Raw genomic sequence first — 23,945 nt, 5'->3', positions numbered from 1 at the left:
AAAAGGTCATTAGAAAACGTACCGATGACAGCATAAATATAGTCAGTCGGCCATATTTCTCCACTGCTTCTGCGATGAATCCTCCACCGCCGCTGCGGTGTTGGAACCACCGCTTCTGCGAAAGCTATGGCCAGTGTGAAAACTGGGCATTGTTCCTGCAGCGGGATCATTGCAGGCCGTGCAAAAAGTGCAGATATGATGATTTTGTTATGCTATTTTTAATGGATGATGTAAAACTTTCGTTTTGATAACTTTCTGCATTCTTGTATGAGAGTCCTGATCTTGCCATTAATTAAAAGCACAAAGCATGCACGCAATTTATAAAATGGCCACCCTGATTCTGCTCATTATGGAAGTGCAATGCGACTCGCTACATGTAAGCCTGGCCGTGCCCAAAATTTTCGAATCTAAGTGTAACCAATTGATGGTCTCTAACCATAAGAAAATTTAATTGGTCTTCTTTGACCAAAAACAAGATGGAGGATTTCGTACCGGCTCGCAAAAAGAAGCAAAGAAAAACGAAAATATCTCTTGATTCGAGTGGCAATCAGTTAAAAAGAATAAAAGATATTAAGTAATTTTTTTTCTCTATTTCGATATAAAAGTATATCACATCTGTTTTTCCGAAACGTATGTAGTTTTTGTTTGTTATATGATTTCGCGACAGTCAATGGCAGCTTTTCATTTTCCGGATAATTAATTTCGGACAAATTATAATATACTATGAATTAGAATAAACAGGCAGATGTTTCAGTATGAAATGATATATACTGCATGATTATGATCCATTAACCTGGGCGCAACCTTATGTCTTAACTTTGAAGAGAACTTGTTCATAGGGCAACTTCAGCCATTCATCTATTTTTACAAAATCCGAACGAATCATGTATGCGTCGCCCATAATCATCTAACTCCGACCAGAAATCTGAACTACCTAATTCCACAGTCCCGTACTCAATACCACATGAACTCCTTCTTCCCCCGTACAATCAGACTATGGAATGGCCTTCCTCAATATGTACAGTCCAGCCCCAGCCTCAACATATTTGCTGAGCGGCTGGCTACTGTACAACTGCTGTAACTTCCTTCACTATGTTTTTAACTTAGCACCTGTAGTAATTTTTATTCTTTGCACCTAATGAGTTTTTCTCATTTTTAACACTGCCCAGACAAGCGCCTTCCAGTCATAATCGTTAATGATTGTTGGAAGAATCATGTAGATGTAGATGTAATTTTAACATGTCCAAAACATTGCTGAATGATACTTATTTCACTTGGGTATTGATTACATTTTACTCGGACTTTATCATAGACTCCCTGTGTAAAATATCAACTTTTAACTAAAATTAAGGTATTAAATGAATATAATACTTCAATGAAACTTCAAAGTTTTGTTGTTTGTAGCATCATCTGGGCCATGTGCAGTGAAAAATCTTAATTTGATTTCCAAATAGTGTGATATTTATATCTAAAGTCACTATATGTTCATTGTAAATATACTTCCTTGTACCCAAGTGGAAACTGGCAGATACTCAAAAATGCAGCTCTCTGATTGGTCAGTTAGAACACCTATTGTACTGTGATGTCATGATAAAGTTATGAATTACTTTTTAGGGCACAGTTACATGACACAAACCGAAAAATCCACCTATAGTATATAGAAAGAAAATTTGGTTCTCTGGAATACATGACAAATAACGAAAAATCCACCTTTAGTATATATAAAGAGAGTATATCGAGGGGTGAATGCGAAAAAGTTCCAAGTGCTTCTTTATTTATATGCACTTAGAACTCTTTCGCATTCACCCCTCGATATATACTATACTATAGGACGGACGTTTTGGCCACGGACGTTTTAGCCCGGACGTTTTGGCCTAGGATCTTTTGGCCTAGGATGTTTTGGCCAAGAAAATTATTGAGGTAGGATGTTTTGGCCAAAAAAAAAAAAATATTTCCATAATATGCAAAATATGATCTGGATATTAATATGTTATCATATGTTACAGTATAATTGATAATTTTTTAAGAAAAATAATTGTGAATAAAATTTATTTTCATAACTCTTTTGATTTGTTGTAAATGGCAAATATTTTCACATACATACACACATACACAATATATATATATATGCAAACAAGTTTTTTTATTTTTACTTTACAAGACCAGAGTTATGGCTCTTGGCTTAGTCAAAAAATATAAGTTTAGAGTCATAAAACATTAGAGAATTAATATATAGGCTAGCATGTGAATTTCTGCACCTGGTGTTCTCTTTAGGATTTCACTCAGCTAGGCTAGAGTTGTTGTCCTTCACATAGTGAAAAATACAAATATAGTGCTTCTTACTCACTGTAGGGTTCTAGCCAGGATTTTCTGAAGGCATGTTGCCAAAGGGTATTTTTGAAAAGAGCATGGACAACAATGGGGTGGGTGCGGGAGGGTTACCCCCTCCTGCTGGGTGTGGGGGGGGGGGGGGGGTATGGGGGTCACCCCCAGAAAATTTTGTATTACTTCAACTCATTTTGGTGAATTTCAATGTTTAATAAGCATCATTTACATGCTCAACAAGAATGAATAGAGATAATGTGTCATAAAAAATTCCTCTAGAGTTTATGTGCTGAATGACAATGTAAACTTATCCAGTTATATAAGTTTCTGAAAATGTTCACTATTTATTTTACATAAAACAACACAATTTTAGCACTGCACATTAAAGTTTCAGTCTTCTATTCCTGTGGAATTTATTTGCTGAATGACAACGTAAACTTATCAATTTTGTGTACTTGGCGTTATCCCACTTTTCCAAACTATTTAGAACATCCACTCCTAATGTCTTAGCAACATGAACTAAAGGTTTGTGTTTGGTGGTGTGGGGAATTTCCTCCTTACACGGAAAGTAAAGAAGTGTCATAGATGCTGTCATTGCCTCATGGTTCACATGTTCTTCCCTCACAAAACAAGCCTTGATCCCACCACCTGTTTTTGCTTCCGCAACGTCAAATAACAATGCTTTCTTGTGTGAGTCTCAGTCCTTATGAAATACTAAAAATGATCGCCTTATTGAGGTACATGGAATGTCAACCCACACAGATCTACCAGGAACACACTTCTTTGGCCTTCTCTGGTGCTTTACACATACTGAACACAACATACCTTAGCCTGAAGTAAGGAATTTAAAACAATTTTGTTATTTACATATGATATGAGACCTAAAAGTTTTTTAATGAATTTCAAGAAGTTATATGTAAAAAAAAAGACACAAACACATAAAATATACTGTAGCCCTGTGTTTAAAAGCCATGACAACTTAATTTATAGTTAGTCATCAAATCTTCCTCCCTATTTTTGAAGTATGCATGTCCAATATTTTCACCCCAAAGGAATCAGATTTGAAATATAAAATGTGGTCTTCTTATAATTTGTTTAACAACTGATAGTTTGCACCTTTTTTTTTTAATACATTAACTGATCACTTGATACATATGATATGATATATTCAATAGACCGTTCAGTATTTTTGGGATTACTTAAAAAATGATTTAAATTACCATTCTCTGAGACTGTCATCCAGGGGAACGCTTGTTTCCATTTTGGATCAATGCCTGATTTTCTTTGGCCATCCGGCGTGGCTGGGTTGGATTCTGAATTTGTGACCGTTTTCCCAGGTGTACCTGGTCCAGGAAGAATGTCATTCACAGATTGTCTCGCTTTTCACATCACACTGTCTCCTCTATTACTGAGTCACTAACATTGTTCTCCTTCCGGAGCTTCTTGAATTAGTTCATATTTAACAATGTCCCACTCTCTGATTTAAGTTTATTTCCAGGCATCATCTTAAGTAATAGATCAACAATATTTCAAACTTTTCTCTACAAGTTCTATTTTGAAAGTGACGACAGAAACATTAATTCTGGCTTTGTCGATTCGATATTGCACCCGAGAAAACACAATTCATACACGTCAAAAAACATTAATATTACGCCGAGAATTATTCAAAATCATTTTAACGTGTTGCACAATTTTTGACTTAGTACCTTCCATTGTCTTTCCTTGATTGCGAAAAACGTTCGGACAATAATTGTTGAAAGTCATCTGTCATTATTTCTGATTACATAAAAAATCTTAAAACACTTTCATGTACACATCACAATACTGTCTGTCAAAGGATTTAAAGGTGGAGCTACGATGAAATTTACGTCACACGTTTCTACATAGGAAGCTGTCATTGATTTATCGTATATCTTAACTGACATCGTTTTACCTGAACTATCGGGTGAGCATGTGGTAAACTTTGGAATACACTATCAGATTAATCGAGGTGTTTATTGGATTGCGTTTAAGACATGTCGCTTTGGCAATTATGGGAAGACGGGGGAAATAAGGGATGTCGAATATACAACTCAAAGCCTGAAGGCATGTCGCACACAACAGGCGATAATAGCCTGGCTAGAACCCTAAATAAATTAAACTGATAAAATATCATGAGTACGTTTTATTATCAGTTTAATTTATTCACTTACACTATAACAAAGAGCTATAAAAATAAATGTTTTTTTATACTTCTTTGACTATAACATTCTTTGATATGGAACCACAATTTATTTTTGGCCAAAACGTCCTACCCCCAAAAAATGCCTGGCCAAAACATCCTAGGCCGAAACATCCGGGCCAAAACGTCCGCTGGCCAAAACGTCCTACATTCGGATTTTTCGGTATGTGTCATGTACCTGTGTTCCAGAGAACCAAATTTTTAGTTTGCCTACAATATAGAATGCATTATAAAGCTGAGCTCCAGATAAGGTTTTGTGCAATAGGAGAGATCGCCATGACCTCATGCATTAACATCTGTTTATCAAACTTTATCTGGTGGTGGGCAAAACAAATGTTTTTACATCGTTTGTGTAATGGATAAGAATTTTTTAATTCTAATAACTTTTTCACTCATTTATGGATTTTCAAAATTCAAAATGTTTTGAAATACTTACAATTTTCATATTTTCGTATTTAAATATCTTTTTCAATGACTAACCGTTTTAAATGACATATAATTTTAATAGCGGCGTAGTGATGTTTTAAACTTTTAGAAAAATACTTAAGTTAAGCTTTCATAATTGATCCATTTTATTTTGAAATAATAATCAAAAGTAATTAATAAATTTCTTGTTTTATAACCTTTCCATTGATCAAAAAATTATTGATCTAATTCGTGTTTTAAGAAAGTTTAGGCCGTTAGAAAAACATCACTGTTTACAAAAAACTTGGACGTTTGGCATTAATTTTGCCAACCCGATCACTGTCTTATCAGTACTAAAAATAGAAAATACAGGTAATGGTACAACCTGATGTTTTGTGAAATTAGTAACGCTACTACCTGATCTTTTTTTTAATTAGTAAAAGTACAACCTGATACTTTGTGAATTAGTAACAGTACAGTTACCACATAACAGACAAAAATATTTTTCAGTGTTTATTTCTTTCGCCGATGAAGAAACCTATGTAAGCAGTGTGTTGTTTTGAATTTCTTTTTCGACCTGCGGTGCCTTTCGCAGTGCGCACTCCATTTTATTTTGACTGGACCGGTAGGTTGGGAAAAAAGAAGCAAAATAATGCACGAAAGTGGTAAACCAGTCTATTGCTTTTCGCTAATTAAATAAAGTACAAGAAAGATATATTGGGTTACAGACCACCAAATGGGCAACTCGGTGCGGACATGCGATACGGCTCGATCTTCCTTTGAAATTCATAAATTATACTGTTTACATGTTCAAGCAGGACGTTCGGTAGGTTTTGAAGATCAAGTCATTGACTCTTCAGCCTAAATTTTCAAGGGTCAAAATCAGATTTTCAAAAGTCAAGATCAGCTTTTCAGGGGTCAAGCTATACTGTTATTAATGCAACTTCCACAGACTTTATCTAAAATAAGTGCATTAGTCATTACAGATTTTTTAAGCAATTCATATTTTAGTTGTCTTATTTTGCACATTGCCTAAAAGTGGGTGGTGTTTGGTGCCTTCGCATGATTTTATTCTAGACAAATGCTTGAAAATAAGAGCTGCTTTTGCAACAGTGATCATATTTTTCTTAAAGCAGACTTTTTATTGGCTTTATATTTAGATTGTGCTAGAAAAATCTATACCACCCCCAATCTCAGATATTGACCAAGATTTTCTTTTCTCGTATTCCTGTGGAATTAGATTCAAGACTCTTCAGCACAAGCAACTTGTAGAATTTAAAACATTTAAATTACCATGGTGCAATAAAGAGATGTATTCTGTAGTAAATGCATGAAGAAATATGACAATTGATAGCATAATAAATTAATTTAAGGCAATTTTGGTTACCCCACCAGAAAAAAATAAGGACATTTTTGAAAATTCAGTAAAATGCCAGTATTTTCATCCATTTGTGTTAAAATTTCCGATGTGTCAGTTTTGTCCCATACCTGTCTAGAGATTGACAAACATTGTATCATTAATTTTTGACAACTGGCAAAAATGAGAATATGAGAAACAGGGATATCTAGATTGATTAGAATTATTTTGAAATTGTTAGCATCTGCAATTCTTAAAATTAACAAGCAAATTCAATGAATTAGTATCCCCCGCCGAAAGGGTCTGTTGTGAGGAACGGCAAAAAAATATATCCAGCAAAAAGTTAAGAATGTTACAAAGAAGCAAATCATTTCATTAGTCAAAATCAAATTAACAGAAAATGAATGTTGTTTTTTTTTTTTTTGGGGGGGGGGGGGGGGAGGGGGGAGGGTACAAAACTTTACATGTTGATTATAAATCTTGATGGAAAATGAAAAAAATTGTTATGTACAAATCTGTGGATTTTTAAACAATCAAAGGGCAATAACTGTATGGAAAATTGACCAATAAAAAAAGGAAATGACGGGCATCATCAAAGTATGTTGGTTCATATTTATTTCAAGTTTCATGAAATTCTACAAACTTGTTACTGAGAAACGGCTGCAGACGTGTATTTTTCATTAAATCAAGGGCAATAACTCTAAGGGAAATTGACCAATCAAAAAAAAAACTTGACAGGCATCATTGCAGTATGTTGGCTCATGTTTATTTCAAGTTTGATGAAATTCTACCTGCTAGTTACTGAGAAATGGCTGCGGACGGACATTTTTGTGCATTTTTCATTAAATCAAGGGCAATAACTCTAAGGGAAATTGACCAATCGAAAAATAAACATGAAGGGCATCATCGCAGTATCTTGGTTCATGTCTATTTCAAGTTTGATGAAATATACCTGCTAGTTACTGAGAAATGGCTGCGGACGGACATTTTTCATTAAATCAAGGGCAATAACTCGAAGGGAAATTGACCAATAAAAAAAAAACTTGGCGGGCATCATCGCAGTATGTTGGTTCATGTTTAGTTCAAGTTTCATGAAATTCTACCAGGTAGTTACTGAGAAATGGCTGCGGATGGACTGACTGAGGGATGGACAACGCCATTTCAGTACCCCCCGCTCCCAATTTCATTGGCAGGGGATAATACAGATGAATTGCTTTTTAATGTGTTTACAGCATAGAATGGTTGTATTTGATTTTAGATTTTAACTTTCTATGTTATATTTTTTCCTTATTTTATGTATACTTATTGACCTTCTGGTATAGGTAATAGGACATTTATTGACCTTATGAAATTAAGGTTTGCAGTAACAGAGAAGAGTGATCTATCACCTGTTTATAGTTAAACATGTAAAACTGTAGGTAAACATCAGCATCCCCTGTAAGTAAATAATCCATTTACCTTTAGCCAAGTGCTTCTGCCTTTGTGACCAGTGCAGACCTGATCATGGTTGGAATAATAGATGGTATTGCCAAAATTGAATGATGGACCAGTCTATTTTAGAAATTTAGCAGGGTAAAGATTATTGTATTCACTCAAGGTAAATACCGCATAACCTGACATAATAAACCAATTTTAAAGTGAATTTTTGAAAGTCCCTGGTTGCTGCTTGGATGTTTACACTGGTTAAACTGTGAATGAATTGAGTTATTGCTCCCACTTCACTATTTCCATAACTGCAAACTTGCTTTCAGTTAGAAAGTCAATCTGTACCTAAAAAAGGTGTACTACCAAGGGACATAGAAATGGGAAGTACCTTAAATCATGTGTCCAACAGTAGATTCACCGACACTTTTATTTCACCAGAGAATTAAAAATCTTTTCAAAATATTACTTCCTGGGAGTCTTTGTAGTTAGGAAGCCAAGTAATGTGATATTGTATAATGCAGTGTAACATATATTTTCAGATTTGATGTTTGTTCTACCCAGTTCTTCACTGATACTGTAGGTAAGATCAAGTTTTTAGCTCGACTATTCAAAGAATAGAACTTTGAGCTATTGGACTCGCACGTGCTTCAGCGTCCCGATTTGGTCAAGTTTTTGTATGTAAGCTGGTATCTCAGTAACCACTCGTGGGAATGGATTGAAACTTCACACAGTTATTCACTGTGATAAACTGACTTACTTTGCACAGTTCCATAACTCTGTTTTGCTTTTCTACAAAATTATGCCCCTTTTTCGACATAGAAATTTTTGGTTAAGGTTTTGTATTTAAGCTGTTATCTCAGTACCAACTAATGGGAATGGATTGAAACTTCAAACACTGGTTCAGTGTCATAATATGACATGCACTGCATAGGTCCCTTAACTCTGCTTTGCATTTTTTCAAAATTATGCCCCTTTTTTGACTTAGCAGTTTTTGAATAAGTTTTTAGCTCACCTGAGCCATGAGCTCATGGTGAGATTTTGTGACCGCTCAGTGTTTGTCGTCAGTCATGCGTTGTGCATGTGTCCGTCAACTTTTTCTAAAAAAATCTTCTTGAAAACCACTGGGCAGAATTACACCAAACTTCATAGGAATGATCTTTGGGTGGCCCCCTTTCACAGATTTTTCACAGAATTGAATTCCATGCAGAACTCTGGTTGCCATGGCAACCGAAAGGAAAAACTTTAAAAGTTTTCTTGTCCAAAACCACAAGGCTTAGAGCCTTGATATTTGGCATGTGATCATCTAATGGTCCTCTTTGAAGATTATTCAAATTATGCCCCTGGGATAAAAAGAGGCCCTGCCCTTGGATCCCAAGTTTTACATTCTGAGACTTGTATAGGAAAAAATTTAAAAATCTTCTTGTCTGAAACTGCAAGACCTAGGCCTTTGATATTTGGTTTGTAGCATTGCATTGTGGTCTTTTACAAAGATTGTTCAGATTATTACCCAGGGATGAAAAGAGGCCCTGCCCCAGGGGGTCCCAAGTTTTACATAGACTTAGACTAGGAAAAAACTTTAAAAATCTTCTTGTCTGAAACTGCAAGGTCTAGGCTTTTGATATTTGGTACATTTGTGTATGTTGCATTGCCTAGTGGTCCTCTACCAAAATTATTCAAATTATGCCCCTGAAAAGAGGTAAAAAGAGGCCCCACCCAGGGGTCCCAAGTTTTACATAGACTTATATAGGAAAACAGTTTAAAAATCTTCTTGTCTGAAAGTTCAAGGACTTGGCCTTTGATATGTAGATTGTTCAGATTATACCATTGGGGTGAAAAGAGGCCCTGCCCAGAAGGTCACTTGTATATGAGGTTTTTAGGAAAAACTACTTCAAAAATTATCTGATCATATTTCCTAGACTGTTTAATTATAATTACCTGATGACCCCAAGTAATTAGGGGTCACTTGACTGTGACCTTGACCTACTGACAGTCAATGTTGGCAAAAAGCCGTTCAGTATGAGTATTGAGCAGGCCCGCGCTCAGTACTGGTTAAAACCAGTCAATACTGGTCAATACTGTCAATTCAATACTATGGTTACTCTTGGGAGGTCAATACTGGTTTATTCAACACTTTTACGTAATGTACATTCACAGATTAGCACAGGCTGTAATAGTAATATAAAAATAATAAAGCAGTTTGAATAATATAAAATTTAGAGTGGTCAGTTTTGGTTCTTGGCAATGTGTCCTGGTCAGGCTCCACTTTGGATAACATCCTTAGACTAATAATACTAGTTTATTCTGTGCTTTATCTACTTACAGTATTTAGCCTTTATTTTTAATTAATTAAAGATTTTATTACTATAAATTACACTTATTGACATTACTGGTCAATTCAAATTTTGGTCCTACACAAATTCCTTATCAGTACATGTAGTGGTCAATACTGGTCAATTGAATATTTTGATTGCATTACTTATTTTCAAAATGAAGTTACCATGTTCAAGTATTGAGAATAATACAGTGGGACTATTGATCATGACAGCTAATAAGTGCCAGAAACATAAATATTGTATATGTATATAGTAAGACATGGTGTCAATTAGGCAATGTGACAGTTGCTATCAAAACACAAACCACCTCAAGGAAGGGGCCAGGTGTTCACAGCAATTTTTCTTTAAATTATTTATACCAGTAAAAATAATTAGATTTATCACTTGTGAATCAAACACTTACTGCTACAGTTTATGAAATACTCTCTACAAATCAAGTTCAGTTAAATTAGCAGTTTTTTAGCTTGACTATTCGAAGAATAGGGGAGCTATCCTACTCGCCCGGCGTTAGCGTGAGCATCACACAAATGTTAAAGTTTACGTACCACCCCAGTCTGACCTACTTTTTTGTTGTTCAAGATACAGCCATGAAATTTTGATGACATACAGTTTTGCACACCAATCTTAACACTGACTTTCAGTGACCATGAATGTGACCTACTAACCTACTTTCTTAATATTTTAGCATCAGTTTGACATTTAAAACATGTAGCTCATATTACTCAGGTGAGCGATCCAGGGTCATCAGGACCCTCTTGTTTAACAAATGCCTTTTATACATGGTATTTAAATATAAATGTAGCTCTACAAACACATTTAGTTTATATATATTTATTCGAGTTAAATACATTTGATCAGGGTTTTCTACATTTAAAATTATTATCTGAAAATAAACTATTGCAGCGCATTGAATACTATTTTTCCTCACTGTTGACAGGGATGTTTTTTTTTTTGCCTTTTACAGATAAAATCAAAACTATTCTTCAAGAAAAATGTGAAAGTGGTAAGTTGTTTTTGTCAATCTGATTAAAACCATCTCATATTAACACTACGCATAGGAGTTGGAGACTGCCTATTGAGGATCATGTTCAGACAACCTTTCCGCTAGTCAATCAGAACCTTGCTTTCAATCTATATTTAGCCTGGGATTCCAATTTTTGATATGTGATTATCACAGGTTTATAATTCTTATGATGACCATAATTTTTATATGCCCATCTCTGAAAGAGCGGGGCATACTGAACACCGTGGCGGGCGGGTGGGTGGTCGGCCTCCAAAAGCATGTCCGCTCTCTAAGTAAAACAGTTTTCATCCCATCTTCACCAAACTTGGTGACAATGTTTGTGGACATAATGTCTTGGCCAAGTTCGATAACCAGCAAAATCGCCCTGGGCACTCTTGAGTTATGGCCCTTGATTTACTCAAAATCTGCAAATTTAGTCTTGTCCACTCTCGAAGTCAAACAGTTTTCATTTGATCTTCACCATACTTGCTGGCAGTGTTTGTGGGCATAATATCTTGGCCAAGTTCAAGAAACAGCAAAGTCGCCCCAGGCACTCTTGGATTATGGCCCTTGAATTAGGCCAAGTTCGATGATGGGCGTATTTTGTGACAGTCTGCTTCTCTTGTTCTCATTAAAGTAATTAAAAGTCACACTCTTCAGAGGACTTGTTTTCACTAAATAATAAAAAAAGGCAAACTAGCAAAAATTAATTTCTCGCAAACATTTCTATACTGTGATTTTGTTGCATAGTTTCAATCAATAAATTCAGTGTAGAAGTTGGTCTGAAATTTATTCACAGGGCCTTAAAAATGTTGACTGTGTTACTGCTTTTTAACCAGTTTTAAGAAAGATACAAGAAATGGGATGTGTGAATTTATGAGAATATTGATAAACAGGTTTGTACTGGTGCAGTACCAAAACCATGGCACTGCTACGTGCCGTTTGGCCATGGCGACTTATTATGTGCCCTTATAGAATGGTTTTCGCATGTTTCGGACACACTGTAGCAGCTGCACGTTCCGTCACTCGGCCACACTATATGACAGGAGACGGGGCTGGACGAGACCTTACCAATGGTACTGGAACCAGCTTGCTGCGACCTCTCATTCGCACTTGTTGACAATTTATGTGTAACCTATGTGCTATATGCTGGAGAGAAATGGTACAAGGGAGGCAACTGCTATAACTACTACTGAAAACACTTAAACGTCTCTGGAGCTCTTTGGAATACCTGTCCAACAGTACTAGAACCAGCCTGCTTCGACACCCCGTTAGCACTCAGTGCTGATTTAATATCCATTTTCGTGTTGTCGCACACACGAAATTGGCTCTAGAGCAGCCGTACGTTGGCTAAGCCCCATGAATTTGGTACCAATCAAAAGAACTTGGCAAGACCTTTACAATGGTGTCAAACATATGGCGATTCATCATGCCGTTTTACCGTGGCAACCTTTTAAATGCACCAAGAGAACGGTTCTCACACATTTCAGCGACACTGCTCCGGACGCGCCTTCCTTCAGACGACCGTACTGGCTGCCAAGAGACAAGACTGGACGAGACCTTTCCAATGGTACCAGAAACAGCTTGCTCCGACATCTCGTTCCTGCGTAATGGCCATTTATGTGTAACCTGTGTGATAGACAGCAAAGGTACAAGGGAGGCAACTGCTACAACTGCCTGGAAATCACTTAAATGGCTCTGGAGCAGCCGTCCGATCACCCAGGCAAATGGGACCAGTGCCTTTGGAGCGCTTTTCTAGACCTATCCAACGATTGCATTTTAGGGTTAGATTATGTAGGTATGTCCACTGCCTACACGGTAATGCATTTTATAGTGTGTTGTATCGTCCTTATACAGGCGACAAATACGGTAATATGCGCTGTAAATACGGCTAAAATGGACATTTTAGCACTCTGGGCAGGCACGTGGCTTGAACTTCTGTTCCTCTGTTCAACTGCACAGGATATCTCCCAGTTTTTATGATAAGTTTACTTAGATATGTCCCTTACACACCAGAAAATATATTGCAGGGTATGTTTTCGCCATCATACAGGCGGCAATTAAGGTTAAATGCATTGTAAGAAAGCTAAATTGGCCATTTTCGCTGTATCCGCGTACACATGGGGTCAAACTTTTGTTCCTTGGGTCCCGGCCACAAGGCATATCGGGCTTTTAAGGGTCTAAGTATGTAGATCTCCGTTTTCTACACGAACACGTATCATATAGCACCATATCACTATGATACAGTCGGCAATTAAGATTACATGCACAGTAGAAAAGCTAGTGAACATTTTCGCTGTATCACTGCACATATGCTTTTGAACTGTTATACCCATTTTCATCGTCACAAGGTACAATTGCATTCCATGTTATGGTTGTGTAAATAAGTCCTTTAACTATTTGCAAATGTATTCTACAGAATGCTGTCACTATGTTACAGTCGGCAGTTATGAGAAAAGGCATTGTGGAAAAGTTATATGTATTTATTAGTTTTTTTGAAGCATATGCAATTGCAAGTAACTATGAAAGTAAGGAATTGAAATGAGTTGTTGACTTAAATGAAGTGAACCAGATTTCAATGAAGTATATCCGGACTAAATGAAATGTTCCGTTCAGTCCCCATATCAGGATGTTCATTTCTTTGTTTTCAGAATTGCCAAGTCCTTTTTGTATGCCGTAAAAGATTCCAAGGGGATATGCCCCATATGCGCGCGGTCCATGGTGTTGAAGGTCAGGCCCTTGTTAGGGCACAGACTAATGCAAGTGAGATCCTAATACTAATACTAACCATGCCTTTCGTGATGGGAGGGTAACCCACCTCATGGAGGACATGATAGCGCAACGCATATTAGCTGCACACAGGCAGCCAACCCTGCCCACTGAGCCTGTTGTGCCTGCCCAGCCTGTAGTGCCTGCGCAGCCTGTAGTACCTGCCCAGCCTGTACAGCCTGTGCAGCTGGTAGTGTCTGTGCAGCAGTCTGTACAGCCAGTATTGCCTGTACTGCCCAATCCCGATGATGAAAATGCCACATCAAGTGATAGACCGGACTTGCAGTGCTCATGTACGGAATCCAAAGTGATGACACCAAGTCACGTAGCGGAGGAAGGCAGTGCTGAGCCCTTCTCTCCACCCTCCGCTACTTCAGGTAGACAGTCGTCCCCATTTAAAAGTCCATTACGTTCAAAGCATGCGCATACGGTGAGTTACAGCACACCATCACCAGTTGAATCGCCTGCTTCGTCCAACAGTGGTTCCGGGGTGTGACCATTGTCAGGATACTGGTTATATGACCCAGGGAAGTGCCTACGCCTTTAGTATCTTGAACAATGGTTTGGGTCCAATCGCTAAGGTGACTATGTCTTAGACTAGCTGACAAACGATGTAGATTGTCCTTTGTTAAAACGTAGAGCTGGTGAGACCAAATATCTCATATATAGAATTTTCCCTCTGGCTACCTTGCCTAAATGATTCGTGTACCAATGATTCGTAAATGATTTCTTATTATGAGCTAGACAATTTCAGGGATCAGGCAAATCAATAAATGTTTCAAACTAACAATCTTTAATTAAAAATGATTAGCTCAAACTCCTATAGGCTGGAGACTCTATACTTGACTAGTCTTTTTGTTGAAGTTCCCGTCAGACAATGTCTTTGAATCAACAACATACGAGTCCTATCGCATAGATGCTCGGCCTCTGTCCTCTCAAACTCTATATAATTGCCCTGACTCTGGATGCTCAGCGCCTATATGCTATCATATATAGCATTCAACTACCATATAGGTATTATCCCCGATGCCTTGGCTGTACTTCGCCAATAATGCTGAACCGTCTATAAGCTGGAACTCTCCTACTATCTCAGTAGATTACCAAACTCTGGGTCTCTGTCTCAGCTTCCCGATGCTCAGCCTATATATGCTATCGTCTATAGCATTCAATTACCTTTAAGGTAAAGCTCCTATGCGCTGGCCCTATAGCTCGAAACCTTATCGAAATTCTGCTACTCTTCTTTAGTCTAAGAACTTCCAAAGTCTTCTTTTTAATAATTTATCCGCCCTGACAGGGTGACTGCAATAGTCTCCTTCTCAAGGTACTGGGATAAATTATTAGTTGAATCCTCGATGTGTCTTCTTCAACCGCTGGATACCGAATGAGCTCTCTGTCATCCATCTACCTATTTATACCCCAGCAGACGTGCTATTTTTAGAACTTGTTTCTGATTGGTCCAATTTAAACATAACGTTCTACAACGAGTACTTGCTCTATCACATATCTGGTTCCCTTTAACCTTTGTATATGATATAATGTGCGAAGCTGGGACCCAGCTATCCACATAATGAACCCAAATCAACCATAAATGACCCAAATTCTATTATTAACAGCAATTCAACAATAATTATAGCAATGATAGCATGAAAAGGGAGTCAAGCACTATCTGTGCTTATGTGTTACGTTATCAATATATTAAATATACAAATTATTCTGACAATAGCCCCCTTCTCAAGAAAATACTTTTAGTTTTTCAAACACTTAAGGAATAATTTGTGTACAAACAAATCTCCTTTTCTTTTTACTATTTCTCGATTTTTACAAATCAGGTATCATTGCTATTATTAACATACATTCACTAATATACTGATACAATCAGTATCAAAGATCAAACATCTCTAAAAGACTCAACAAATAGTATATGATCTCAAGAATATCATACAACGTTAATCTCCTGACCTTTTAATTTCCTATCATCATTCTTCATGAATGATGTTCACTTGTTTCTCTGATTGTGAGAGTACTTGTCATCTTTTCTGTTGACATAATAATTGTTTTCACCAAAACCTCCTTTTACATGATAACTCCCGTCAGACCTACGTATAAACCCTTTTCTGAGATCATTTCTCATGTCATTTTGTCTCCATGACTTCTTGTGCTCAGATTTATTTGAGCCATACACTTTATAACCCTTATCATCTCGTCCGTTATGATCTCTATCATATATATTCTTTCTGTTATGCCAACGTGATCCTCTGTTCGCGTACTTAATAGATGACCTCTCATGATACAGGTTGAATCCTTGATCATCAAAATTTGGTCTGTCATCAGATTGTCTCCAGTTTCTTTCTGTTCTATCATGATGCCTGTATTCTTGCAAACCGTGTCTACCGTAACTGCTCTTTGGTGACAGGTCAGTCTTTACTTTCTTGCATACATCGCATGACCGGCAAAACCTTGTTACTTCATTTGTGATGCCTGGCCAATGAGGACTCGTTCGTATTTTATCAAGTGTCTCTTTAGCTGATATGTGTCCCCTGGCTATTGACTTATGAGCTAATATCATAACACTCCTCCTAAACTGGGTTGGGACTACTATCTGTTTAACAACTCTGCCCTTCTTCTTCTCGATAATTCTATATAAAACGTTTTTCCTCACTTCATAATGAAACCTGAAACCTCTTTTTGTTTTCAGTTTCGCCTTATCCTTAGCATAAGTCCAAAGTTCCTTTAATGTCTCATCATCTTTCTGAGCAATTTTCATTTGCTCAACATTGACTTTGCAAACCTCAGAGGGTTCCGTAATACCCATATTTATTGCATGCTGGGTTTCCTTCATCCCAGTTGCAGCAATATTTTCGCCGGATGAAGGCTGTCTTTCATCTCGGATTCTCCAGTTTATGTCTGGTTTATCTGAAACTCCTTTTATATTTCCGATTATCAAATCACATATCATGTTTGGCACAACCATTGCCTCAATTTCACCTTTAAAATATGGTGTATCAACCTGTATCATTGCTGCAGGAACTGTCCTTGAACGTCCATCAATCGCAACCATAAGATACGTCTTATCCAACATTTGATTCTCTGATACGTGATCTTTCCTGACAGCTGCCAATTCACAACCTGTATCTCTCAAAACTTGAACTTCTTTATCCCCTATATATCCTGTCTTCAACACCAAGTTTCTTTCACCGGTTGTTGAATCAATGGTACAGGTGCTTGCTATGACCGAAACAGATTGTCCATCTCCTAACTTAAGCCATCCATCTTCTATGTTGTCTTTTACCTTTCTGTCATCTAATGACACAGCTATGCATGAAGCTGACACTTTCCTGTCTTCATACTGTCTGTCTTTCTGCGCTTGGCCTTCCTTTCTCCAATCTATAGGTGTAGAATCTTGCGTTCCATGCCTATTTCTCTGTCTTTCCTCATAGGATCCCCTACTAGCTAAAGCTGCACCGCTTACTTTCCTCTTGGATAGGTCTCTGCATTCTCGTGCTATGTGACCTTCCTTGTTGCATATAAAACATACAGGCTTTTTAAAACCTGGCCTTTCTCTTTGTTGGGGCTGAGATGAAGGTGTCATACTTAGACGTTGTGGCGGCCTATTGGATGAGGAATTATTTTTCAAAACCCTATTCGAGGTTATAGTACCACCATGCGCTTCAATGTACTGTTCTGCTAACTGCGTGATCTCAGCTCTCGATTTTGCAACTCTTTCCTTTAAGAACAAAGCAAGGTCTGTGGAACATGTTTGGATGAACTGTTCTCTGATCATAAGGTCTTTCAGCATTTCAAACGTATTGTCAACTTCTGCCATTTCTGTCCATCGACTGAAATACCTGTCCAGCCTTGCCATAAACTGAAAAACAGTTTCACCACGCTCTGGCTTGCATTCCTGAACTTCAATCTAAAACCTTCTTCTGTTAACTGGTAACGCTTCAGAACTGCTTTCTTCAATGCCGTATAGTCATTGGCTTGGTCTGGAGGCATGCTTGTGTATACGTCCAGGCCTTTTCCTGTAAGTAATGAGCTGAGGCTTACAGCCCATGTCTCTTCTTTCCATCCCTGGCTTTTTGCAAACCGTTCAAATCGCTCGAGGTATGCATCCATATCATCTTTACTTTCCTCGAACTTTGGTAGCCTTGGCCGCAATGTTTTATCTGCTCAAATGCTCAGCACCTTTATCAACTCCCAAAGCTCCGGCATCAGCCTTTATTTTAAGCATCTCCAACTCCTGTTCCTTCAAAGCTCGTTCTTCCCTCAAACGTTCAATCTCAAATAATCTTTTCTTCTCAGCCTGTTCTTCCTCATAATGCCGTAACTTCTCGGCCTGTTCAAGTTCAAAAAGTCGTTTCTTCTCAGCTTCTTGAGCCTCCAAACCTCCGCTGTCTTCATCCCGTCTCAGCATACGCTCCTCGCGTTCAGTGTACTCCTTTTCCTTTCTATCCACATAATCGCTCAGCTCTGAACCCGAAAAAGCCCATTCGTTCACCATCGCTACCCATTTATTGTAGTCCATCTTGAAACTTTAAGTTGGAACTATCTCTAAAGCTCAATTGTATGTAGCTCAGACTACCTGCTGTCACAGCGCTTTCTGGTACACTAACAGAACGTCAAAACCACTAGTCTCTGTACCTCTTTGGATATAGATCCCGGACGAGCCCCCAAATTGTCAGGATACTGGTTATATGACCCAGGGAAGTGCCTACGCCTTTAGTATCTTGAACAATGGTTTGGGTCAATCGCTAAGGTGACTATGTCTTAGACTAGCTGACAAACGATGTAGATTGTCCTTTGTTAAAACGTAGAGCTGGTGAGACCAAATATCTCATATATAGAATTTTCCCTCTGGCTACCTTGCCTAAATGATTCGTGTACCAATGATTCGTAAATGATTTCTTATTATGAGCTAGACAATTTCAGGGATCAGGCAAATCAATAAATGTTTCAAACTAACAATCTTTAATTAAAAATGATTAGCTCAAACTCCTATAGGCTGGAGACTCTATACTTGACTAGTCTTTTTGTTGAAGTTCCCGTCAGACAATGTCTTTGAATCAACAACATACGAGTCCTATCGCATAGATGCTCGGCCTCTGTCCTCTCAAACTCTATATAATTGCCCTGACTCCTGGATGCTCAGCGCCTATATGCTATCATATATAGCATTCAACTACCATATAGGTATTATCCCCGATGCCTTGGCTGTACTTCGCCAATAATGCTGAACCGTCTATAAGCTGGAACTCTCCTACTATCTCAGTAGATTACCAAACTCTGGGTCTCTGTCTCAGCTTCCGATGCTCAGCCTATATATGCTATCGTCTATAGCATTCAATTACCTTTAGGTAAAGCTCCTATGCGCTGGCCCTATAGCTCGAAACCTTATCGAAATTCTGCTACTCTTCTTTAGTCTAAGAACTTCCAAAGTTTTCTTTTTAATAATTTATCCGCCCTGACAGGGTGACTGCAATAGTCTCCTTCTCAAGGTACTGGGATAAATTATTAGTTGAATCCTCGATGTGTCTTCTTCAACCGCTGGATACCGAATGAGCTCTCTGTCATCCATCTACCTATTTATACCCCAGCAGACGTGCTATTTTTAGAACTTGTTTCTGATTGGTCCAAATTTAAACATAACGTTCTACAACGAGTACTTGCTCTATCACATATCTGGTTCCCTTTAACCTTTGTATATGATATAATGTGCGAAGCTGGGACCCAGCTATCCACATAATGAACCCAAATCAACCATAAATGACCCAAATTCTATTATTAACAGCAATTCAACAATAATTATAGCAATGATAGCATGAAAAGGGAGTCAAGCACTATCTGTGCTTATGTGTTACGTTATCAATATATTAAATATACAAATTATTCTGACAACCATCAGTCCTTCTCTGTTCTTCGCCCAGACAGCCTATGGCGAGGCAGTTAAATTCAAGCACAGAATCTGTGATTGGTCCAACACACTCTAAGCGTGCACGTGTACGTATTAGTACTAGTGAAAGCAGCAATGCTGACGAGTAAGTGGATGATTCATTCAGTGAACTAGCTCCAGGTTCTTGTGCCTTTTTTACAGCCGCTTACAAAAAGTTAAACATGTTCACAAGCAATGAAGAAAAGGACCGTCTTATGGTCGAAAATGCCATAATTAAGTTCTATATTGACCGAAAGCTAGCTAGTCCACGGCCATTCGTAATCCCACTTGAAAGTAGTTGAGAAATATAGCCACGTATACCAAATTATACCTTGGTCCAAGACAAAAATAATATGTATGTATCTCTTCTGGAGACCGCGACTGGATCCGGAAATGACGTCATCAATATGGCGACCGTTTACGAAAATAATACTGCTGAATAATGATTGAAAATATAAATAAAATTGCTTATAATATCGGATATGATGTTATTAAACAAGCCAATTGGACATATCAAATATATTATATTGCACTTTCTCAGTAGAAAGTATATTTAAGTTATTTTAATTGTTTATTTTGTACCCCACCCACCTAATATACAATGCATTTTTACATGTCGCTTCTACCTCTTGAAATAAAATATTTTCGACTAATCATATGGCGTTGAATCTGAAATAAGATTATTTCCAAACGTTACAAGAAATATAACATACAATAAGGGAAAATACGTTATTAATATCTGGTTTTAATCAGTACCTAGAAGGAAAGGATTTTGTCGAAAATGCAATACAAATCAATGTCGGCACAAGTAATTGTCTATGCTGTTATTATTAGAACATGTACATATTACATGCATTGTGTGCAATTTTATTTAAACTAGATTTAAGTACGAGCAAGACGACTATGCCGGTGGAAATGTAACAGATATTTTCTTAAAGTTAGATTCATAATAGTCGACTTAATTACTCAGAATTACTGGTTAATCATACGCATTCAAACTTGACATCAACACTGAAAGTGTTTTACTTAATTCGTCTTCAGCTCCGCGATAACAAAAGTATCTATAAACAGTATAATTTATCAAACCTGCGTTTAAACGTTTATTATGGGCTTTCCATAATTATGTTTCGCTAATTGCAGGAGGAGGGGCATCAGGGGCAGGGGATAATCATTTCATTTTCTTTCTTTCATCATTCTTTCTCTGAAACTGAAAATAGATCTCAACAGATCCGATTTGTGATACACTCTGATTCATGTTAATGCAACGCATCTTTGAACCGTAAAACTCTGCAGCAATGCATGTATAGGTTAGAACATGATAAATACATGAACTAAGTAAAGCCAATAGACAGAAAGCTTAAAACGTAAAATAAAGGAACGTAGTGCGGCAAAGCCTTGGAACGGTCAGTTGCAAAACAATGCTGGTGTGCTTAAATAGTAGTTTGGCAATAATGCTCACACTCTATATCTCCACCATATTCCAATGTTATAGAACATTATACGTAACCGTAACCCCCCGATTGCTGAGTGTCTTATTCACGCAAGGGAAACTGAGGGCACGCTATTAATTGAAACATAAAAATGATCGAGTAAATATCTGCATTAAATATGTAAATAGCCTCTGGTCCTTTGGTATTATGAAGTTCGTTAAATATCATTATAATATAATTCAGCTTAAGCTGGTGCTAAAGGGCATGAGATTTTTTTCACCTTTCTAAACCTCTCAGGAACAAACTTAGTCAAACCAAGTCTTCTGTTATCTTGATTATTTGCGTTCTAAACTTTCAATGGATCTTCTTAAAGCTTTTAACAAATTATTTGCGCATGTTCTCCATGCCGTTACAGAAAGCAGAATACCAGCGAAACATTATTAAGGATCCGACAAATCAGGAAAGTAGAAATATATCAAAGTAGCTCAGTCCCAATGGCCTTAAGAACCACCAGTCATGGCGTGGTCCACTTCTTTCGTTGGTCACGATCAAAGAAGCAAGTGTAGCAACTAGCTGACAAAAGAATGAGCACCGAATACGCAACATATCTCCAGATAAGAGGGTCAGAACCGCATATAATCATGATAATAAAACATTTCATCTTTTGTGAAAATTTTCATTGAAATTGATAAATAACTACTGTTTTGATACACTTAGTAATAGAAAGTGTTTTTAAACTGCTATTAAACTTTTAAAAAAATAAGCCACACAAGTCTGAATTACAGTCGCGAAATTTAGTAGAATATTCTTGCACTTGATAATAGCAGTATATCTGCAAAAAGGACATATTAATAACGTTCATTGAATTCTTGAAAGTCGCTCTTGCAAATATATGAAAATTATATAAAAGTTAAAAAAAGTGTATTTATTAAACGCCGCATATAACCGGCAAACAACATGACCTACAGCTGATTGTGACAAACTATGTTAGTTATCTAAGCTGATATATTGCAGAAGATTGTATGGGGAACATCCCCATCTGAATAGAGAAAAACTCCAGTAAATAAACTTGAAAGTGTAAATCAATTTAAGATACGGAGATATATCAATCCCAAGCGATGCAGTATTGTAATATTTGAGTTATTAGTTTCATTTAATAACTACACCTCCCTGACATAAAAATTGTCAACTATTCGAGCAACAACTGATTGTTTGTATTTGAAAACTTCATCAAAAATGCGTGAATTATTTTTCATATAGTAGCCACACATAACTGTGTTTAACGTTTTCTAAATCATACGACAAGCTAGGCAGAAGTAGTTCTCATGGATTACTTATTATCTCTCGAAAAACTGCATTCCCTTACCGGACATCGTTTAATAAGGACATGCTTTGACAAACTGCCTCACAGGTTCACATGGAAATTATTTTAAGCAATGTTACAAGCAGGAAAAGGCTTAACTGAAATTAAATACACAAGAAAAGGCGTTTAATTAAAGCAGTTCCTTTGTAATTCATTGGATTATTTGGTAAATAGGTATAAAGAGTAAAGGAATCATATGAAACGACGGCACAGCACACCCTGTAATTGCTGGATTTTGATTTTTCTGGGAATGGTTTTTTTTCAGCATCTGCATATACTTTGTCGCAATATTTTTTTTCACATGAGGTAAATATCAGCTCGACATGAAGTTATACGATTTAATAAATTAGAAGTGGTATATGTATTAGCGGTGAAATTATCTATGAAACAAACATAATCTAATTGTATATGGAATTAAGGAATCGAAAATAATACTGCTGATCATATATGCGAGCTTTGCTTGAAAATACAAATGAAGGGATGTGATTAGTGACCAAATCCTGTTCATTGAAAGGACTCAAGGTGTAGTTTTTAGTATTATAAACTTTCTTCTGTAAAATGTAAATATACTGTAGCGCTAAACGACGATTACATCATAGACCATTAGTATGCTGGACAAATACATTCTTAGAGAAATTTACTGATGATTCCTTTCGTAGACGTCTTTAACTTAGTTTTACTGGGAAGTATGTATTAATTGATCGGATTTATCAATTTCAATAGGAGAATCTGCACTACAAAATAGTTTACAACAAGCTGTAAATGCATTAGAAAAAGCATTCTTAAAATTGTAACAGATATTTTTTTCTATTGATTTTGAGTTCTGACCACAGTGTAGGGGCATTAAGCTGATCTGACACACTCATACAGATAACAAGGGTATATAGATACATATAATTATGCTAATCGACTATTGTAGTGATAGATTATCAGACTATTTCTATTTTAAATCGAACATACTGTGCCATTAAATAGACATTTGCTCACTTAATATCGTTATTCAGTCGTTTTCGTCATTTTTTGATATTTATGGATTTTTTTTTCATTTTAAGCATAACTAATTCCATCTTTTTTCCATAAAAGTGTTTTATCTGCTAGAATAAACATTACCTTCACTAAATATATCAATTTTGCAATCATAACATAGTTTTCAAAGACGTTGTCACTTGTAAATATTGAGCAGAATACGTTTTTTTTTATTTTCTCTTAAGCCGCCATATTTATGATGTCATAACTTTTTCCAGTCGCGTGTCTGGAAAGAGATACATGGAAAATTACGATAACTCACTTCAATCTACAATGTGGTATAGGTCTCTATATTTTTCTCACGGCGGCCCATATTCCCACAAATTGACATGCACTAAGCCACCCGACTGAAAGCAGTG

The 23,945-nt window shown here is 36.9% G+C and overlaps 1 protein-coding gene across 2 annotated transcripts in view; it reads left to right on the top strand.

The window, feature by feature from the left end:
- Positions 1–457: 457 nt before the first annotated feature.
- Positions 458–23,945, top strand: part of LOC123529508 (SRR1-like protein) — a 32,947-nt gene continuing 9,459 nt past the window's right edge. Inside the window, exons 1-3 of one of the 2 annotated variants that reach the window (XM_045309868.2) lie at positions 458–574; positions 8,273–8,313; positions 11,031–11,069. In XM_045309868.2, the coding sequence (XP_045165803.2) occupies positions 477–574; positions 8,273–8,313; positions 11,031–11,069 (178 nt within the window). In that variant the 5' untranslated portion in view covers positions 458–476. The remainder of the gene's footprint in view (positions 575–8,272; positions 8,314–11,030; positions 11,070–23,945) is intronic. The other variant, XM_045309870.2, reaches the window with a different exon arrangement.

This window comes from Mercenaria mercenaria, chromosome 13 (assembly GCF_021730395.1).
Source record: "Mercenaria mercenaria strain notata chromosome 13, MADL_Memer_1, whole genome shotgun sequence".
In the NCBI taxonomy this organism is placed as follows: Eukaryota; Metazoa; Mollusca; class Bivalvia; order Venerida; family Veneridae; genus Mercenaria; species Mercenaria mercenaria.
The sequence above is the reverse complement of the archived record's forward strand: the minus strand, read 5'-3'. Positions and strand labels throughout refer to the sequence as shown.